The 21,441-nt window shown below is 53.1% G+C and overlaps 1 protein-coding gene across 1 annotated transcript in view; it reads left to right on the plus strand.

Moving 5' to 3' along the window:
• ADCY2 (adenylate cyclase 2) overlaps positions 1–21,441 on the plus strand; it is a gene marked incomplete at both ends in the record, with an annotated part of 223,081 nt that overhangs the window by 191,815 nt on the left and 9,825 nt on the right. Inside the window, 5 exons of the mRNA XM_084233659.1 lie at positions 4,747–4,884; positions 10,696–10,809; positions 12,040–12,209; positions 18,042–18,126; positions 20,923–21,081. Of these exons, the coding sequence (XP_084089785.1) occupies positions 4,747–4,884; positions 10,696–10,809; positions 12,040–12,209; positions 18,042–18,126; positions 20,923–21,081 (666 nt within the window). The remainder of the gene's footprint in view (positions 1–4,746; positions 4,885–10,695; positions 10,810–12,039; positions 12,210–18,041; positions 18,127–20,922; positions 21,082–21,441) is intronic.

A 21,441-nucleotide genomic window follows, 5' to 3' on the forward strand; every position in this document is an offset into this window, starting at 1 on the left:
TTTCCTGATGGGTGTGCTGCATTTACGTGTATTGTAATTGCTGCTGCAGCCTATTTAACTTTCATCATCTGTCAGACAGCTTCTTTGCTTCAACTTACTTCTCCTCTTCTTCTGCCTCCTCTTAGAGCTGTGGGATTTATTTATTCTCTTTTATTTCCTCTAATGACCTGGAAATGATACACTGTAATCTGTTCTTCCAGTGATGGGCTTCAATATGTAACATGTTCAATTATCATTACTCCCTCCATCTTGCTGAGGAGTAAGAGACCCTGGTGGAAACCTCTCCATCAACTCACCTTTTCCATCACCCATTTTAATGTTGTTTAAATTTTTTTACTTTTATCATTATTTTACTTATTATTCAGTGTCATCCTTGTTCTTATGGTTGAACAATTTCTTTGTTGCCCATCCCTCCTGAGCACCAGTTCTTCCCCCAGAACTCAGTGACTGTATCACCAGAAGCTGATGCCTTGTGGAATCCTTACGGATGTATAACATAGCCGCCCAGCTTGTATACTTAAAAAAGAGTCTATCTCCTAATTGAGTGATAATTGATGATAATTTTTCTAATATTGTTAAAACCTGAATTGGTATTTTGCTGCATTTAATGCACCAAAGAGAAAGTCTACTGCCCTGCTATCTGTTCTTCCTTAACAGCTAATCTGTCTTCTCTCTGGGGGTTGCAGGATTTGCTCTTGGGCTGTCATAGTAATAGATTCCTTCCATTAAGATGTACATTTGCTTTCAGTTTTCCCATTGGGGGCCTGCTGTGTGACCTCAACCACAGAGCTCACATTCTGTTCCTGGCCCGTAGAGTCGCTACCCCTCTCCCCTTATTTCCAGTCTTTCTGCTTCATTTTTCTCAAACTTTCATTATAAGTATGTTGAATTTTTTTCGCTGTGTTTTCTGCACCTCAGTATCTCTTAATTATGTTTTTATTTCTTTATCATTCTGTACTGTTTTAGGGATTCTTTCCACAGCTCAATCTTACTGTTAATAACTACCTGTCCTTATTATATGGGAATGGAAATGGAAGTCAGCTACCCTTTGTACTCTAAGATAGGGAGGTGTTCAAAGTTTGTGATTGAAATTCATCTTGTAATTTCAGTTAAATTGTTAGGAGGCTTGGAGGTTTTAGTTTATCTCCTAGTGCACTATTTAACATAGCACCAAATAAATATTGCAAGTTGTCAATGCATGACTAGTGAGTTTTAATTTCAGCACCTACATTCTATGTGGCTCATTGTTTAAGCACCTACACCTACTTTTTTTTTTTTTTAAAGATTTATTTATTTATTTATACAAGCACTGGGTACAGTCAGAAGAGCGGGAGGGTGAGAGAATCCACCAGAGCCAGAGCAGGCAGCAGATCAGGCAGAAGGACCGAAGTACACTGCTGAGGGGAGCAGCGGGTGGCAGGAGAGGTCTGCGTGCCATGTGGGACCCTTGCCCGGCAGCCGGGGATCAAACCGGCGCTGCAGAGGCTGTGGGCAGCTTCGCAGCCCAGCACTCAACCACCGCGCCACCGGGGAGGCCCCTATTTTTTTTATCCTAACAACCTGCTCATTCATTATGGTCTATAATCCATGTTTCAGTACTTTAATCTTATTGTATGGCTATTTCAAACCTTTGTGAAATCTGTAGATCTCGTGATGCTATTTTACTACCTGTTATGACTATTGGCTCTTCCTTGTGAGGCCCCGTGTCTTACATGTATCTTAATTCTTATACTATGAGGTCAGTTCAGTGGGGGCTGCTCCTCCCCAGCTGGACTGTTCCCTTCACTCTGTGGGTAAAGACTCAGTGTTGCTCTTGCTTCTGCCAGAACCCCAAGGGCTTCATCTACTTTTTAACCTGATGAATAGCCCCAAATGAATAGAATTTGAGATTCTCGTTCTGAAGCTGGTAACATGATTTCAAACTCAACACCCATATTTAGAGTGACTTTGTCGCTGAATGCTTGTTGATACTTCCCTAGCCTTGAACTTGCTGCCCAGAGTTCTTCTGGACTTCTTTACATGGGAGAGACCGCCCTTGCAGACTTCTGATTTTATTCAGGGGGCTTGGGTCTGCCTTCTGTAGGCCCAGGGCACATCTCTCCCCGTGGTCATTAGAGGCCCACCCCCATGTTGGTAGCCAAGGTCCAGCACACGCCTGGCCAACTGCACAGCCTGGGTTCCAGCAGCACTGACCCGTGTCCTTGCATGTGCCCATGGGGATTTCTCTCTTGCCACAGCATCTGGATGGCAAATGTGCTGAGCAAGCACATGTGAGCTGCTGCTATCCCCGAACTCTGTGCCGACCCCAGGAGACAGGCTGGGGGGGGGCCCTCTCGGGGTCCTCACCCAGCTCTCTCTGTGGCCAGAGACAAGCATGGCAGCACAGACGATGCCGGGGGGCAGGCTGTGAGTGCCCTGAAGTGGCACGTGTCCCCCACTAGAGGAATGTGCACCCCGGGGCATGGAGAAGCAGGCGGATGCTATAAAATATGATGGAAGTAAAGAAGCAATTTGTAGGAAATTGAAGAACAATGAGTGATCAAGCCGCCATGACAACCTTGGTGACAGTAAATGTCACAAAAAATTGCTGCTGTGGCTGCTGCTGCTGTTCAGAAAGACGGTCCTTGGCCGCTTAAAATGCTGAAGTATCGGAGACACTCCTTTGGGTGGATAAACACACAGAAGTGCGTGTGTGTCTGATAAAGTTCACTCTGTTTTTTCAGATGAGGCTTGTTTTTCTAATAACAAGTTTGTTGCTTTGTCACATAGGACATATATGGACCATTTCTGCTTTCCTTTTTATTAAATTTCACTTAAAATAATAGACTTCGAGTTCCTCACTTTTATTTTTTACATGGACTCAAGCAAAACTATGCCTGCGGTCTGCTCTTATGATATCACAGTAATTCATGAGGCATTCTAGAGTGGGTGACTGCCAGTTGTTCCCGTGCAAAAGGGCCAAAAAGATAAAAAAAAAAAAAAAAAAAGAGTCGGGGAGGAAGGAGCGTGGATTCTGTGTGTGGCGAATCTTCTGCCTGCGCTGAATGCAGAACACGGACATCCGGGCCACCCTTAGCTAACCACGCTGTTCGTGCTCCACGATAGGATTTTCATTTAAGTTTATATTCTTGCTCCTTTCACATTCCCCACCACACTTAGACTAAGTCCAGGTTTGTCGGTAGGTGAGTGGGCACCAGCAGCCAGGAGCATTTCTGGAAGGTCCACAGTGAATTCACTGGACGGGCTAAGCAGAGGCCCCGGCGAGGGGCCCGTTTGGCCGAAGAAGCCTCTGATTAAAGCAAAGAGCAGACCGAGGGCAGCCCCGGGCCCTGGCAGGCGTCTCTCATTTCAGTCTGAATAAAGCGCCGTACTGTTCTGTGAGCTGCTCTTCTTTATAGGATGGTGTCGACTTTGAGAAGCTTGATTTTCCATCAGGGACTCCTTTTGATCACTTTATCCAACAGAGAATAGACCGGAGAAAATTGCCATGTCACGATCCAAGTTGTAATCTTCATTCGGAGCCGCACATTCAATGGATGTTCTCACTTTTTCTTAATCCGATTCTAAGAGCTTCGTCTATTTCCTCTCCTCTTCCTGCCTCTTTGGTTTCTTCTGTTTCCCTAATATCTTCATCTTCTGCCTCTTCTTGTATTTGTGAAGTTTATCACCCTGTTGTGTTGCAAAAACTCAAACAAGTATTTTTTTATTCGATCATGTCAATGGTGTGTCTACAATAACTAGATAATATTTTATCTGATTGACAGTATATGGAAACTGACTAGATTTGCATTTTCTCAGTAGTAAGTCTCCTGGCATTGTCCCTCTATCTGTGGATGATTTCTATGTACAGACACAAAAATACCAGTTATAAGAATTTTCTCTTAAATAAAAACACTAATCCTAGTTGTGGAAGGCACAAATATGTATTATCTTCATTTGCCAGAAAGCCCCTTGTGCAGGATGGAAAGTTCTAGAGAGCTGGCACACAGCAGTGAGAACTGTGCCCTGCAGTGGTTAAGGGGGCACATTTTCTAGTCTGTGCTATTTTACGCCACTTGAAAATTTTTTTTAAAGGAGAGCTTCCTCGTGCGGGGGGCAGCGCCCCCTACAGGACAGGCGGGGGTACAACCCGAGGCCTTGGGTTGCAGCCCCTGAGACGCAGCCAGCAAGTGTCTGTGGCTGGGGGTATCAGGGTTCCCTGAGTCTGTGTTGATTTCTTTTCTGCATAAATCAGCTGAGGTTGCGGTAACTGCTTCATCGTAGCTGGTGTGAGCCCCAGCCCACCCCCCAGAGGGGTTAAATGAACCGGCACCTGCTTCCTTCACCAGAAGATTAAGATGTGACTGTGCGTCTGTCTTGGAGGACGTACAGCAACCCTCCGCCCTCCCAGCAGCGTCCCCGCCTGTACCCCCGGGCACTCCTCCACCCTCCCAGCAGTGTCCCCACCTGTACCCCCAGGTACCCCTCTGCCCTCCCAGCAGCGTCCCCACCTGTACCCCCGGGCACCTCCTCCGCCCTTCTAGCAGCTTCCCCACCTGTACCCCCAGGCACCCCTCCGCCCTCCCAGCAGCGTCCCCAGCTGTACCCCCTTGGAGATCCGACATGGCAGTAGCGAGGCCTGCGCCTGGGGCTCCCCCGGAGGGAAGAGCCGCCGTCCAGTCTGCACGGCGCTGGATGTCGTCCACTTCCCGCCCGGCGGAGCGCCCGAGCAGCACCGCGAGGCCTGTCCTGTCCTCTCTCCCCCAGCAGTGCAGCAAGGAGGCCTCGGCCGCCCTCCTGTGGCTTCTGAAGTCGTCGGGCATCATCGCAAACCGGCCCTGGCCGCGCATCTCCCTCACGGTGGTCACCACGGCCATCATCCTGACCATGGCCGTGTTCAACATGGTGAGTGGCGCGGCCGCGGGCAGCTGGGCTCCCTGGTGGTGGGGTGGGGGTCGGCCTGGCCAGCCCCTCTGGGGACACCCATTTCTTCTTGCTAAGGTGGCGTGGAGACACGCTGGTGAAGGACTGAACCCAGAGCCCCCAAAACAAATACACTGCTGTAGCCCCGGGGGACCCCGTCAACATAACCGGGGGACACTAGGTGAAGCAGTGACGGGAGCAGGACACAGGTGTCCTGGGGCTGATCCAAGGGTGGGGGTGCACCATCCCCTAGGGAGCGCCCAGCTGGGCGTCGGTGCACAGGGGTCAAGGGGGGCTCTGGATGGTCACACGGAGGCCCCACTCCTGAGGTCCGGGACCGTCGGCCTGGCTTACTGCGAAGCCTCGAAGTTCTCTCCCTGGCCCCAGAGCCCTGTGAGCGCCAGGGCGCCTGGGACGGGGGTGTGAGATGAGGGGTGGAGGGTGGAGTCTGGAGGGGCTTTCGGGGCACTCCTTCTGCATGTCGCCAGGGGGGCTGTGCCCGCCCTCCCTGCACAGGTTTCATTACGGCTGCCCCTGCCACAGGCATGGACAGAGGCACAGGCCGGCTGGAGCCTCGGGCACCAGCGTGTCCTCTGGGGTCGCACGCCTCTGCCTGCTGCCCAGGAGAGCCCAGCAGCCAGCACGCAGGGGAATTCGGTGCGTCACAGCTGTGGGCCACAGCCCGAGGTGGAGGGAGGGGGCAGAGCACGCTGAGCAACAGCAGTTTGCCCCGGGGGGATTCTGGAATGTTCTAACAGACCCAGAGACATTCACTGCCCCTTGGATCACATCCGCTCACCGGTGCCCGCACAGAACCATTACAGGACACTCCCCAGCGGTGACCTCCTGCTGCGGCTGCCCAGCGGGGCGAGACCTGCGGCCTGGGGGTCACTCAAGAGGGAGGGCCATAAAGTGGCGTCCACGGGAGGAGCCGTGCAGCTTCGTGTGACACAGAACAGCGTTTACGGTGCCTCTGAAACAGCAACTTTAAGTGAAACAACACATCACAAAAGCAAGTCTTCAAATACCGTCACGTGCGTCAGCGCAGAGGGGGCGGGTTTGCAACCTGCACGGTTAGACGAGCGCTGCCTGGGGAGGGCGCAGGCCGGCCCGTCAGTCTGACACTTGGACAGTAGAACCAGGATTTATCACCTGACTTTTAAAAGACAGAATCTTAGGAAACGAATCGGATCTCGAAGCGGAGTTTTCTCAGCAGGATAATTGGTATTTAGCACTGGCTGCGTATTTAGGAGTAGTTTTCTGTGTTTTGTTTTTGTTTTACTGTAACTGTGATGCCTTTGGGAAGAGGAAATGCATCCTTGGTCCCGGAGATACATCTTCCAGGCTCAGTCCTTCTCATAAAGCAAGGAGTTCATCCCCACGCGGGAGGGCTCCGTGGGTGCAGCGGGGGAGGCAATCGGACCTCTCAGAAGATGGTTTCTCCTCCAGAGCAGACGCGGCGCTGCTGTGGATGCCTGGCGTGCGGGTTAGCGCGTCTTTCCCGTGCGGATGACCCTCTTGCATTCATTCCAAAGACACATCATACGCCAGTGCGAACCCACTATTCAGTACAGAGGGAAGTGATTTGCCCGCGCTGGGGACCGGCCAGAGCTGTCCTGTGATTCCTCACCCGTCACGGAAGGCAGGACGCGTCATCAGGGAGGCCGGTGTCGATGGTACTTGAGGATGTGCAGAGAAGTGCCTGCCAGCTACTCAGTTTCAGGGCTCACAGCACTGTCACCCCCTAACCACACCCCTCCTCTCGCACATTGGGATATGCAGGCGGGTCAGGGCTGAGCCCTGTTACACCGGCTGGAGCTAGGTGGGCTGGCAGGTGCCCTTTTGCATTGGGGAGGAGGATCCCCGCTCCCCCAGGTGATTCCAGCACTTACCTGTGCACCCTCACATGCCCTGGTGTTCTCCCTGTGCACCCCCCAGCCCCCTTCAGACCCCCCCCCCCCCGCGAGAGGTTTCCATTTAACGCAACATCGCTGCTGCAGGTTTTCTGGGTGCTCCCCTCCAGAACCAAATTTCTGGATTGACAGGACCCAACCCCCTCAAGTTGTCAATTTGCTATTTTGAGAATTAGCCGCTCTCTGGGCGTGTGTCTGGGGTCAGGCGCCTTCGTGGCATGCTTGAGTCTGGGGGAGGAGAATCCGTTTTGTGTCAGGAAACTTCAGCTTTTTAAAGTGCAGGCCTCTGACGGGCGCCCACGGACGCCCTGAGATCCATCACCCCACAAATCCTTCTCCTGTGTCCACCTCGGCTACGGAGTCGGCCCCGCGGGGACTTTCAGTAACTTTTGCAGGAATTAACTCTTTTGCTAAATGAAGTGAAGCCGTGGCCCCGCGCGGCTCTCACACGTAACTCATATGTTTCAAGTGTTCTTTTAGAGACAAAGCAAAACCGCCTTCTTCCTCGTCCTTTTTTTTTTTTTTCTTTTCCTGTTTGTAATGCTTGTTATTTTTCCTTCGGGAAACAACCTAAAATGTGCCCAATTAAACTGTCCTTCAGTGTCCCTTCCCCGTGCGGGCAATGATGCAGCCCAGCACCTCCATTCATGTCCAGAACTTTCCGGCACCCCAAACAGAAGCTTTGTCCCCAGCGAGCGGGCCCCTCTGCCCACCGCCCAGCCCCTGCCGCCCTCCCTCTGCTTCCGCCGCGGCTGTGAAGTTGCCAGCCCGGGCCCCTCCTGTGGGTGGAGCCAGACAATGTTCATCTTTCTGTGCCTATTTTGCCCCACATGTGCTTTCAAGGTTCGTTTCTCCTTCGTGCTGTTCCCTCTGCAGCGAGATCCTCTCACTTTGCCCTTCATTTTCCAGCCCCGGGCATGCACCTGGCTGCCTGCCACCCTGTCCCCCCGGGAGGCCGCTGGCCTCTGTCCCCCAGCGGGGAGACGGTGGGGCGGGACTGGGGCGTTGTCCGCCTTCCTGCTGCTTCTGGCTCTCTAGCCAGGTTCACTAGCTCACTAGTTCACTAGTTCACTAGCGCCCCCGCCAGGTCTGGGATCGCTGGGGTTTGCGCTGGGCCTGCATTGTAACGGCCCGGCCAGGCGGACAGGTGGTGCGTTCAGATGACAGATGGAGAAAAATTCCTCGGACGCTTCGTCAATGGCGAGATGTCCAGGTCGGTTTTACAAATGAATGATGAGAGCTCGGTAGGACGTTTCCAGCGCCTGATGTTCAGCCAGGTGAAGCCAAATACACCAAAAAAAGGCGAGGAAAACAGTCGGTTGTCCAGACTTTCATCATGTGCGGAGCAGGCACCAAATCGCGAAGGCCCTTTGTGTTGGTCCCATTGTAGTGTCCCACTGACGGTTCAGCCCACATGTGAGAAACTCGAACACGCCCTTGGCAAGGGACTGTCCTGGAACTTCCCACTCTGCTCTGCTAGCTCTGCCGAGAAACGTCCCGGAGAAGACCCTGAATATTGCGGCTCTGTGGCCGCGTAGAAGGCGTGAGCAGAGCTGATGCCCAGTCCCGTCAGGGCCCTGACCCCGCCACACGCCAGGCACGACGCCGCCTGGCACCAGGCACCAAATTCAGTGTGTTCACGACTGAATTTCATGTGAAAAACAATTCTGAGATGTTTCCTGTGGCCTGGCAAATGCAAGATTTGGAAGTAAAACTAGAAATACTCAGTGTCGTTGGCACTTTATTGGGATTCCTTGCTCAGCATGAGAACATCATTCTCGCAGTTATTAGAAAGATGGTAGAAAATTAAAATGGGTCCAGAAAGGAGTCCCCCCAAATGGTTCTAGTGCTGGAAGTCCACTCGGTACAGCAAGCGGTGGCGGTTTAACCTGGAAGCGAGAGGAATGAACGATTAGAACTCCCCAGGATCTGCCTGGCTGTTCTTAGGGGATGACACAAGTGGGTGACTTTGAAGTCACTGGAAGAGAGAAGAGGGAAAACTGGCTCGCAGAGGCAGACCAGAGGGTCCTGAGTTTACAGGTGATGGCTGGATAGAAGGATTGCGGGAGGCAGCTGTGTGGCTATTGTGGTGGCAGGTTCAAGTGCAAGTGCAAAGTTCAAGTCCGAGCCGTCATCTTTACTGTACGTCCTCCTAGCAAGACAAAGCCCTTGCAGGTTCAATTTCTATTCAATGGACTGCAAATATCTGTTTCCATCTCTGATGGGATAGAATCAAGAATTCTTTCTTTCTTTTTTTAGGGAAAAATATCTAATTTATTATTGATTAAGATAAAACTAACTTATCTCACTTAAAACAGTGTTAATAAGCACAAATTTGAAACGCAGCCTGTGAATTTGACACTATCTTAACAGATTAATCGTATTTTAGGTCTGCTAAATAAAAATTTATAATATTTTGGAGGCAGATGTTTGCCAAGCCATTCATCCATTTGCTGTTTTTTTTCCTGATGTATTTTCCCAAAAGAATCAGCACATTTTCAGTTCATCCAAGGATTGTGACATTTTTGATAAATTCTTTAGCAGTAACTAAATCCAAAACAAATTAACACTCTGCTTTTATCCAGCGAGAGAACGGGTAGAGACACTGTTCCTAGTGTCCTTCCTGGAAGCTGAGGGGGGAGGCCCTGAAGAAATGCCCTCTCAGCTCCCTAAGGAAGTTGGTTTGGACATTGACAAAAACTCTGCCAGTAAAGGAAATAATCAGGAGAAGCCAACAGAAACGACGTGGAGTCGGTGCTGGAGAGTCCCAGCACCCAGCTCGAATATGCTGGGCCCGCCCTACCCAGACAACACACGTGGGCAGTAGGCGACGTGGGCGACGTGGGCGACATGGGCAACGTGGCCTTCTTGTGGTGAACACCTGCCCCCTGACTCTGAGTCCCGGTACCTGGTCCCCTGAGCATCATGCTCTGTGGCTTCTCTGGAAAACAGACAGAGAGATAGACACAGAGAAACGACAGAAAAAGAAATGGGGAAAGACAGAGAGAGAGAGAGAGAGAGAGGATGAATGAAGGATGTGAATTCCCCCAACCTCGCCAGGGATTTCTCTGGGTGCTGATGAGGGTGGCCGTTACATCAGAGTGAATCATCGTGATTTTTCCAGGATTGCCTTTGTCCCCACGAGGGCACCTTCTCAACCGTCTTGAGAGCATCCACCCTCGCAAATTTTAATGCCTCCTAATCCTGGGCTGCCAAACCTTCAAAATAATAGATTACAAAGGCTGACGCTAGTTACTGCCTTTTAGCCACACAATTAGTTCCTTAAAATCAAAGCTTCTAGGGCCTCCCTGGTGACACAAGGGGTTAAGATGCAACCTATGAAGCTGTCCGCAGCCTCTGCAGCGCGAGTTCAATCCCCGGCCAGGGAGCTACCCACATGGCGCAGCAGACCTCTCCTGTCTCCCCGCTGCTCCCCTCAGCAGTGTGTTTCAGTAGATCCGCCTGTTCTGCTCCCCACTCTGTCTCTGGTGAATCATCTCACCCCCTGCATCTCTGGCCTGTACCCCAGTTCTTGTATGCATAAATAAATAAATCTTTAAAAAAAAATCAAAAGCTTCTGAAACTGCATCGATTCATTTCACGCTTGAACCAAGTTGGTGATGAGTCTGTGCCGTCCGCCTCCAGCCTCCCAGCCCAGCCCCTGCCCGCTCTCGGTACTTGGGTGGCACTTGACGAGGAGTTCTGTGTCCCCTAGTGTCAAGCCTGACCTTCTGGAATCACTGCCAGTGCGGGACACAGCCCTGCACAAGTGTCCCCTTGGCAGCAGACATTCTGACATCCCCCACCAGGAGACGCGCGGCCCCTGCTCACTTCCGAATCTCATTTCCACTATTTCACTGGGAAAAATTTGTCCTTACAGTTTTTCCTGAGTGACTCGGAGAAAAGCCCCCTCCCCGTGGGCAACGCGTCCAACGCCAGCTCCCCCGAAGGCCAGGCAGCGAAACAGCGCGCGCAGAATTTGTTTTTCCTCCCGGTAAGGACGTGCCCTCCTGCTGTGGCTTCTGTGGATTATTTCCTGCATGCGGCCAACCCGGCTCGCGGCGGGCCTTCACGGTCCCGTGAGCTCTTCACTTTTCACCTCCGTGCAGCTTACGGCGTGGTCCAGCCGCTGGCATCATTCATTGTGCCCCTGAGGCTCGGGCTCATGGCTGCTGGGGGCGCCAGTGAACTACCGATACTCTCAGATCCCCGGCTCCGGGGTCCTGGGGACCAGTGTGGCACCGGCTGCAAGTCCTGTCTCCCGATTGTCACCTCCAGTCACCCTTGCTAGCTGCCCCAGGCTAACCAACGCCAAGAGGGGCCCGTGTCCCTCTTGTAAGTGAGTGCGGCTCGGGTCCCGGATGCCCTGGAGCCTGGGTAGCCCCTTCGCACAACCCTCCTGATGTGACCAGTAAAGGCCCCGTCAGACAGGACACTGTGCAGGGGGGCCCTGTGCACAGAGCTCTCTGATCTCTGCCCCCTCCGGGCCTTGCCAGGACCATATTCTGATCTCGTTTTCCAGATGAAAAGCCTTTGACATGGCAGGTTAGGGGAGCTGAGTGATCCAGCTGGTGAGTGAGTGATGCTGCCTGAAGCCAGGGCGATGTCGCAGGTGGGAAGCAGAGGAAAGTGCCAACGGGTGGCCCCAAGGACCTGAGGCTGCCCCCCTGGGGACCACAGAGCTTAGAACAGGCCAGCTTCTGCTCATGCCTGCAGGGTATCCGGGCCTCACCCTGTCACCGATGTTAGTTTCCCAAATCCTCAGTCCCTCGGCCACATGATTTCTCTAACAAAAAGCTGGGCTCTCACGCTGCCTGCAGAACTACCTGTAGTCATGTCTGTCCTCTGAATGAAGGAAAGAATTGAAAGAACAAAAGGAGATTCTACCCACTATCTTTATTTTAGCACCTGTAAGTGTTTAGGGAGAGGTCTTGTTTTTATTTTCAAGAAGCAACTGACATTTACTTAAAAAGGTGCAACTGCAATATAGACTCTTGAAAAATGATTTCTGAAAAGCGTTCAGTAGTAAGCGTGCCGTGCGGGGCCTCCCCGGACGCCGTTGTCATTATTCTCTGGATCACGTGTGTCTGGGCTCTGGGGCAGAGAACAGAGGGATGACCTGCTTGCGTGGCTGCCGGTCACCCGGCCAGGCTGGGTGGCCCCTTTGCGGCTCTGGCCTCAGCCTCTCTCGGCGCGGGGCCTAAGGCGCCGACGTCTTGTCCAGTACTTCATCTACAGCTGCATCCTGGGGCTGATCTCCTGCTCCGTGTTCCTGCGGGTGAACTACGAGCTGAAGATGCTGATCATGATGGTGGCCTTGGTGGCCTACAACACCATCCTCCTGCACACCCACGCCGGCCTCCTGGACGGCTACAGCCAGGTCCTGTTTACGAGGTAACGTGCTGCTGCTCGCTTCTCTCCATGTGGTTCCACCTGGGATGGCAAAGGCGTGAGTGTGTGTGGAGTCAGGTGTGAGGCTGCTCTGAAGCGGGGCCCAGGAGGCTAGGAAGGGTGACGTGTGTGGGTGCCGGTGTCTGAGAATCGTCACCCCGTGGAGTCAGGAGACAGGAAGTTAGACCTGTACTGGGTCATGTGCCACAGGATACCAGGAAGGGCCATCACACAGCCGGGTGTGACTGGCCAGGGTGGGTGTGTCTGGCCGGGCCTGGTGTGGGTGGCTGGGCCAGGAGTGGCCAGCAGGCGTGAGGGTGCGCCCTGTGATGGCCACACAGGTGAAGTCACCTGAGGACGTGCCATTAGTGTGTGTCTCCACCATTAAGCAATGACAGCTGTGTGGATGAGAATGATCTATCTGGGTTTCTCAGCCTCGGCATTAGGATATTTTGGACGAAGTGGTTTTCTGTCTGAGGGAGCCCGGCCTTGTAGGTGTAGTGCCTTGTAGGACATTTAGCAGCTTCGCTAACCAGGAGATGCCAGGTGCCATGCCCCACCCCCTTCATGGCCAGCGGGTAGCTGTGGGCACTCCCTCACACACCCGCAGGCACAGAGGCCCCCGGTCCAGACCAGCAGAGACTGGAACAACCAGTGGTTATAGTCTCAGGCTACAGAGCTGAATTTCTTACTGGAAAATGTCCTAAAATACCCCTGTGTGGAAGAAGTGCTTTCAACCGTGGCAGTTCTCTGTTCTGTGAAGAGACTGATTTCCAAGACAAGATGGGGTTGTTTTTGCTCTCCCAGCCTTAGGCCTGGCGAGGATGAGCCTCTTTCACCCGGTGCGTGAATGACTCCCCTTATCAGATGCTGCCCATCCGCTTATAATAAATGTCTATTCCCTGCTTTAAAAAAAAGCTTTAAATCATTCTGGTATTTTCCATTTCACATCTTAATAGCAAAACTGCTTTATAGCAAGTGTGAAATTTCTTTCTAGACCCACCAGGCTCCAGCCTTTTCTGTCTCTGCACAGCCTCCGTAACAGCCCTGTAGCTCTGCTAACACGAAGCAGGTGCCTCGCGTGTGTGCACAGATGTGTTGTTCCAGGAAGATGGTCCGTGTGGGCAGCATGTGACCCCTCGCTGCTCCCAGGGAAGCTGGTGTCTAGAACGACGGTCATCTGGCCATGTGAGCATTTTTCTCCATCAAGAAGGCCTGGAGGGCCTCCCCAGTGGCCCAGCGGTTGAGCGCTGGGTTGCGAGGCTGCCTGCAGCCTCTGCAACGCTGGTTCGATCCCCGGCTGCCGGCGAAGGTCCCACGTGGCACGGCAGACCTCTCCTGCCGCGCCCGCTGCTCCCCTCAGCAGTGTATTTCGTTAGTCTGCCTGTTCTGCTCCCCGCTCTGTCTCTGGTGAATCCTCTCACCCTCCTGCACATCTGGCTTGTACCCCAGTTCTTGTATAAAAAAATAAATCTTAAAAAACAAAAAGAAGAAGAAGTCCTGGACACACGGCCACGAAGCCCGTTCTCTCCACTGAGCGTGATTTTCACCATCCTTCTGCCATGAAGGCCCGCCGCTGCAGTCACGCTGAGGACCAGGGAGCGCAAGAATGTGTGACTGTGTCAGAGAGCCTTTATGACATCTTACCAGACAAGAAGGGGCTGAGAAGTTAATTTTCCAATAAATTCACGAAATCACCAACCAGACGTGCTTTGATATTTCCCAGCTGTGTCCAGGGAGCCCATGTCGAATCTCTCGATAACTGGTTCATCACCAATTTGCACTCCAGCTGACCTGGCTGCTCAATTTCCCTTTATTAATTTAAAGCTCCTGGAGACACTGCATGTTCACAAAAGAAGAAATGAGGTAGCAAGTTCCTGGTGGGGAGAGCATGACTTCTGGGGGCCCGAGGCAGACCCGAGAATCTGTGATCGGGACCCAGGGGCAATACGCTGTCACTAGGCTGAAGGAAAGGGGTTTTCCTGTCGAGACCCCCGTTGCCATCAGGGCGCTCTAGGTTTTGTCTCTTCATGCCCTGAGGCTGGGAGGGCTGTGGGAGCAGCTGGGGACCTGCCTTCACTGCCCACCCGCCTTACTCCTGTAGAGGCTGGAGGACACGGAGCAGGATCTCTGTGACCCGAGCAGACGGGGTAGGAGGAGAGAGTCCTGGAGCCCTTGGTGGCTTTTCAGGCTTTTATTGGGATTGACCAGGCACACGGCAGGCAGGGGCGCCGGGGGGCCAGAGGCTGGCAGGCTCCCAGCCCCCAGCAAGTCTTCACTCTGTCTGGGCTCCCCGGCCTTCTCTCGCGTTCTCTCGGCTTCTCTCGTGGTTCTCCTGGCGTCCCCGTGACGCCACCCTTGTAAGCCCAGTCTCTCAGCCCAGGTGCACCCACTTACGCACGCCCACACCCCCCTCCAGGGGCCGCCATCAGGCGTGATTCAGGACCACAGGGTCCATCATCCATCCTCATGGCGGGAGGGCAGAAAACCTGATACTTCTCACTTATCCTACAACTCCCCAGGAGCACCCGACTCCCTGAACTCCACCCCTGATCGCGACCTTAAGCTTCTGGCTCTTTCTGATCGATTCCTGCTCGACCCCTCCCCCCAGCGCCCCCAGGAGCCCCCCCCCCGCCCCCACAGAAAGTGGCTATTATGGGTTCACCAACCTAATAGGTCAGGTCGACAATGCTTCCCGAAGGGGAGCTTACATCCGGCCCCAGACTGTGTCCTCCCGATTCCTGCAGCTCAGCTGTGTCCCTGCAGTCCTGGCCCCCAGGCCGGCGCCCAGACCTCCAGCGTGGCGCTCTCGCTCTCGCCTCTGAGACTCGGGGTTCTGAGCTTCCAGAGTCGCCATCAAAGGACAGAAAGAGGCTCCTCGCCCGTCGCCTGATGATGCATGTTGACACGACACTCCAGGATAGAAGCCCGGAATCCTGGAGAAAGAAGAACAGAAAACCCGCCGCCCTTGGGCGGGGGCTGGAGAGGGAGCGCCCGCGCCCCACGCAGAGGGGCCCTTCCCGGAGCGCCAGGCCGGCCGCTGGCCCGGGAGGCGGCGTTGCTGGCGGGCCGTGCACGGTCCCTGCCCCCCTCACTGCTGCTTCCCTGGGCCTTGTTCTGGCCTCTCCGGGACGCGCTCGCCTCTGGCCACCTTTGTTCTGCTGCCCCCTTGGCCTCGGGCCCAGCCTGCTCCGTATCCGCCCCTTCCTGGAGCTTCTGCCGGGCACCCCCGGGTGCGCCCGGGGACTGCGTCGCCCCAGCCTCGCAAGTTCACAGAAATTACAAGGAAATTGTCCCTCACCGGAAGGTCAAAAGGAGACTCGTCAAGTGAGCTCGAGGGAGGCCACGCAGCATGCGGGGTGAGGGGGGTGTGGCTGCGGCGGGCTCGGTGGCCGGGACTGTCTCTGACCTTGGGAAGACCTTGAAGATGTGTCGAGATTCACAAGCAGGGGAGAGGAGTGCCAGCATCGTGACAGAACCACACACTCGTCACACACACGCTCACTCAGCAGCTGTCCAAGCACAAAGTGCCTTTGTGGGGACTCCGGGCCCAGCAGCAAGGCCAAGAGGCCAGGAGGAGTCTCCCCACCCCCACGTCGGGGAAGAGCTGTGCAGACCTGAGCCCCGGCTGTGGCCCTGCAGTGCCTGGGACCAGCCTCAGCCCCTCTGGGCTCTGCCTCGGCGGCAGTCGCACCCCACTCGTCCCAGCCCCGGCACCTTCAGGGGGAGCTTCCCGAGCAGGCAGGCGGCTGCCTTTATGTTGCCTCATGCATTTAACCCCAGCATTGGCTTCCTGGGCATCTCTTGGTTGTTTTACTCTTACGGTGTCGTCTCGACACATCCGTGAGGTCCCCGTGGACCTGAGGGTCAGGTGCAGGGAGCAGGGTATGCAGGTGGTACCCTCGAGTTGGCCAAAACTTCAGCTGCTCACACCACCTAACGTGGAAGACGCTGAGGGTTCACAGGGCTCTTGGGGCAAAGCCAGGCATTTCCCGACAATGAGACCCCAAGTGGCCTGAGTGAGGAATGAGTTAGTGGACCTCAAGGGGGGCGGCCAGTAGCCCCGTGTCTCTGCTGACCTCCCCCTGGACTGTGGGTCCGGAGGAGGCAAGCCCAGGGTCAGACTGGCATTGTTCTGATCGGTGACCTGAGAAGACCAACCTCGGCCTGCGCCCCGAGAGCTGAGCTAGGTTTCTCGAGGTACCTTTCCTTGAGATTCCCAGCCCTACCCCCGTCCATTGTCACCCTGGAGTTGACACTGACCATCGTAAGTGCCATTTATGAAGTTTCCGGTGTGCCAGATCTGTGCCAAGTTTATAGTACTTGACTCAGTGTCCAAAACAATCAGTGAGATGGCGTTGGCACCCGCTGGCCTAGTGGAAGGTGAGCCCAAAGCCCAGGAGAAAGGAGGCAGCTGCTTTCATAGCCCCTGAGCTCCTTAGTGCAATGCCGATGCCTCTTACTGGCTCAGCAGCCCTCGGGGATACAGGAATAGAGCACAGGTGAGTCCCTGCTGTCTCTGCTTGACTGGACGTAATCTGTGCCCCTGGTGCGTGGCGGCCATCCTTAATCCATTTTCATTTTCAGGTCTTATTTACCATTATAGGTGGGAAATAATCATGTCAGTTAATGCAGAACTATAGTGTTCTGGGGAAGGCAGTACAGTTCTTGCCATCCATGGCTCTCCAGAGAACAAAACCAGAATCAACAGGTTAGACACACGCACTCACACACACACACACACACACGACTTATATGGAATCACATACGTGTGCATATATATGTATATGCAGGTGTGTGTATATGCCTGTGTATGTATGCATGCGTGCATATGTATACATGGTTTATCACAGGAATTGGCTCATGTGATTTATGGAAGCCGGCAAGTCCAGAATCTGCTCAGCCAATATCCCACATTGAGTCTGAGGGTCAGAAGCTGCTTTGGAACCAGGTCGAGCCAATGTCCAGCTCACAGACTCTTGGGCAGCAGAGAGTCCACTCTTACTCAGGAAGGGCCTTTTCTTCTGGTCAGGTCTTCAACTGATTGGATGTGGCCCCCCCACTGCATGGAGGGCAACCTGCTTCACTCAGCCTGCCACCGTGAATCTTTCTCCCACACAAACGTTATCCCACAGAAACGCCCAGAGCAATGTCTGACTTCTGGGCACCCAGGGCCCCGGCAAGTTGACAGTTCACGCTGGCCCCCACACATGCCGGCTTGGAGATGTGGGTGACCGGGGCTGGGACGTCACGGTGGTGAAGAGCCCCGGTGGGCACGGTGAATAAATCACTGATACCTGCCCGCACCTGTGGGGGTGCGGACCTGCGGGCCAGGGGTTTCCCTCTGTGTTCAGCCCTTTGATAGAAAATCCTGTGAAGGAGCGGGTAAGAAAAGGCGTGTTCTGGGAAGTTTCATGGCCTGTCCTTCATGGGTAGAGTGGAATGTGGCGTTCTCTACTTCACTGTGATACCTGATGGTTCTTAATTTCTAGCATACTCTCTCCTTCGGAGAATAACCGAAAAATGTAGGAAATCATATATCAGATCGTCCTGGCTGGCTCCAGCAGTATAAAGAAATATTAATAGTTTGCTGATCTTTCCTTTTATACTTGCTAGAGCCGGGTAAACAGCCAAACATCTGTATTGAGGTGGAAGAATTTTTCTTTCCCCAAGCTCTCACGGGAAGGAGTGTTTGTGTTGCTGCAGTGTGGGCTGGCAGGCGTGTTGGAACTCGTGCATGTGTTGGGCTGGAGCAGGAGGGGAAGGCTGGGTGGTGCGCAGACCCTAAGTCTCGTGTGTTGTTCCGTTGTGCTGTTTTTGTCTGTTTACTATCAGGCCAGGCATCTGGAAAGACCTGAAGACCATGGGCTCCGTGTCTCTCTTTATTTTCTTCGTCACTCTGCTGGTTCTGGGCAGGCAGGTAAGCATCCGTTTCTTACACCGAAGTCTCCAAGGGCTGTGCTCATCACGCCTGGCTGATGTGCACTCTTGCTACTTTCATGAAAACACATGTTGATGCATGAGAATCCTCTTATCACCTGTCACAGAATCATTTCTATCGCTGCAGAGGACAGTGAGTAGCACAAGTGCGCCCACTAAAAATAGACAGAAGGCGAAGGGGCTCTCATTTTCTCAGGAGAGGCAGGCGGGGTGAGGGATCCAGGCATGTGAATCCATTAATTCCCTGTTCAGTCTCAAAATAAATTCGGTAGGCTTCGTAAGCCTGGACAGCTGACTCTAAGCAGGAAAGTACCCTCTAGACCAGGGTTTTCACTTGCACCCCAGAATGTAGGACCTTTGCATCCCAGAATGCTTCTCTTGAAGTGGCTTCATGTCTCTATTACTAGAATCAGACACCAGATCTCACATACCAAGGGGCCATCGTTTGCAGGCGTAGCAGCATGCAGCCCGGCTTCCTACCCTCTGATTTCACATTTTGCGGTATATTTGGTCACAGAAAAATACAAACAAAATAATAGCACCATGAACACAAAAGGACAACAGCAGCTTCATACAGGCTGCCAACGAAAACCAGCTCTCTGCACACCATGCTGTCAATCCTCTAAGCCTGCTCACGTAGTTTGTGTTTTTCATGATAGATTTGTTCAAAAAGGTGTGTTGTCGCTTAATTTTATTATTAATGTTTCACATTACATGATGTCCTTCCAAATGTCTCTCTATGGCAAAATGTCCTTACAGTCACTTAGTTACGTGGCAACATTTGGAGTAAAACGCCAGACACAACCTTGTGGGAAGGCGTTCATTTTATGTCATTACTCCCTGCAAGAGTGATGGCTTCGTGATGATTCTTTAACAACTGGCACCAAGGATGTGCCGAGGTGACCAGGAGGCGACCTTCAGTCTGAAATCACTGAGCGATTTTCTAAGGTGCCAAGTCTCCTGCGCGCAGGGCCGCCCCCGGCTCTCCTTCCTCTTACAAGGACACCAGTCATTGGATTTACAGCCGCTCTAAATCCAGGGTGATCTAATTAATTCCATCCATAAAGTCTCTATTTCCAGAGATCACTTGCACAGATATGGGGGTTGGGAAGTATCTTTTGGGGGACACTGTTCAATCCCTTATAACTGGTTTGGGATGGAACAGTGTGTCTCCTTTTGGGGTCCTCCATGTGCATTTCCAGTGAGTTTCGATCACGTCTGTACAGCAAGGAGAGGGCTCAGCCGCAGGTGACATGACTTGAGGAGGTGATGGGAAAAGACCAGGGAAGCTGCCCCTCTCAATTCCTAGTGGCCCGAGAAGTAGGGTGGGACAGAAAGCTTGCCTGTGATGCAGCGGCTCCCCACTCAGAAGCCTGTGGGGCTGTGGACCCTCCCCATCTCAGGGGACCCGCCCGCGCACCTGCCCCCGGCCTTCCGTGGCTGCGTCTCCTGTTACGTCGTGTGTCATCCTGAGCACGTGTCTGGGTCGTCTTAGTGCCGCCCACGATGGTCTCCACCAGTTACCAAAACCAGTCACACAACTGGTGTGGCCCTACAGCCCAAATAAGTCCTCTATTCTCCCAGGGAGAGGCCTTTGCTGATAGGGCCTCGAGTGATTTCTGTTTGTACAGAACATGAAAATTAGTATCTGTCAGAAAATTTGTATAAGCAAACTTTTAAAATCCCTCTTTGACAAGCTTTTGGAAAAATGTCTCGCTATGCAAGATAAAAATAAACACCACGCCATGGCTTGTGAGCATATTGTGCGTAGCTGGAATCAGGCTAATCAATGAATGATCAGGTCCTGAAATGTGGATTTTTTTTTTAATTGCCATTTATGTGTAAGAACTGTGTGTGTGTGTGTGTGTGTGTGTGTTGGGTTTTTGTTTGTTTTTTGCACAGTCATTGCTATAATTAATCAAACCCTAACCCACACAGCCCCCCTTCATTGGTCCTTTCCATTTATTTGTCAACAAGCCACTGTCTGTGCTGAAATTCACCCTCTCTATGCGGAAGGTTGATCCAAGGCGATTTCATTGTTTTAAACTACTCACATCCCAGCAGCCACCAGCGATACGGAAACCCGAGACCCTTTGTCAGCAATGGGCCTCGATTTCGACAGTGTCAATAGTAACTGGCTTAAAAAAAAAATGCTAAATTCCAGAGCATTCCGGGGCCTGGATGCCTGTGTTTTACTAAGAGGCACCTTCTTAATTAAATGACACAAAAATGAACGTTTGTCTAAATAGAACGCCATTCTCTCAGTATGGTGCAATCCCAAATGGGGAAAAAAATCTGCATCTTTCTCGGTGAACATTTAATTGCACAATTAGTAGCAAGAGAAGACTGATTTTCAAATTTTAAAGCAAACTGCCACACGTGAGCAGCTGTCCTGTCAATGCAGCTCTCGGAGCCGCGCACTCCCTGCGAACGTACTTGCAGTGAGGGGTTGTTTTCCGTGCACTGTGCCTCGCTCCAGACACACCCCCCACCCCGCATGGCGTCCCAGCATCACCTCCCGGGAGCTTTCACTGCCGCCTTCCTGTCCCTCAGGCCCATTCGCTCCCAAGCTCATTTTTTGGGTTTATTTATTTATTTGTTTATTTCAGCAAGTCCCCCTCAGAGGGTGAGTGAAAGGTGGGAGGCGAGGACCCGTCTGTTTGGGGGTTCTCCCCTTTCGGTTTTGTTTCGTTCTTTTTATTTTCTCTTGAAGCCTCCACTCTCTGGCAGGACACGATGCCTATTGTCTCTTTACCTCTGTGTCCTCTTGTAACAGAATGAATATTACTGTAGGTTGGACTTCTTGTGGAAGAACAAGTTCAAAAAAGAGCGGGAGGAGATCGAGACCATGGAGAACCTGAACCGCGTGCTGCTGGAGAACGTGCTCCCCGCGCACGTGGCCGAGCACTTCCTGGCCCGGAGCCTCAAGAACGAGGTCAGCGGGGCGCCCCTGGGGTGCGGCTGGGGTACGGCCAGACAGCCGGCCCGGCTCGGACCTCTCCCTGGGGGCCTGGGGAGTCAAGGGCCCCCCTGTTCTTTCCGGTGGGCCTGACTTATGCTGAGCAAGCGTCTGAGCCCTGCACCCCCGGGGACGGGGGGTGCAAGCTGCAGCAGGGCCTGGGGTGCGGTGCCCCTCGGCTTCAGTTTGCTTTTCAGTAAATATCCCAGGGTTAAGCAAAACTTGAGACTCTCTGCCCCCCGTACCCTGAATTTATGAACCGCTTGGAGGACTCGTCCCTCACCTTTCAGGGGGACACAGCCCAAGGGCACCTGTGCCCTGTCCAGCAGCATCCAC

Source organism: Talpa europaea (genome assembly GCF_964194135.1).
Source record: "Talpa europaea genome assembly, chromosome: 5".
In the NCBI taxonomy this organism is placed as follows: Eukaryota; Metazoa; Chordata; class Mammalia; order Eulipotyphla; family Talpidae; genus Talpa; species Talpa europaea.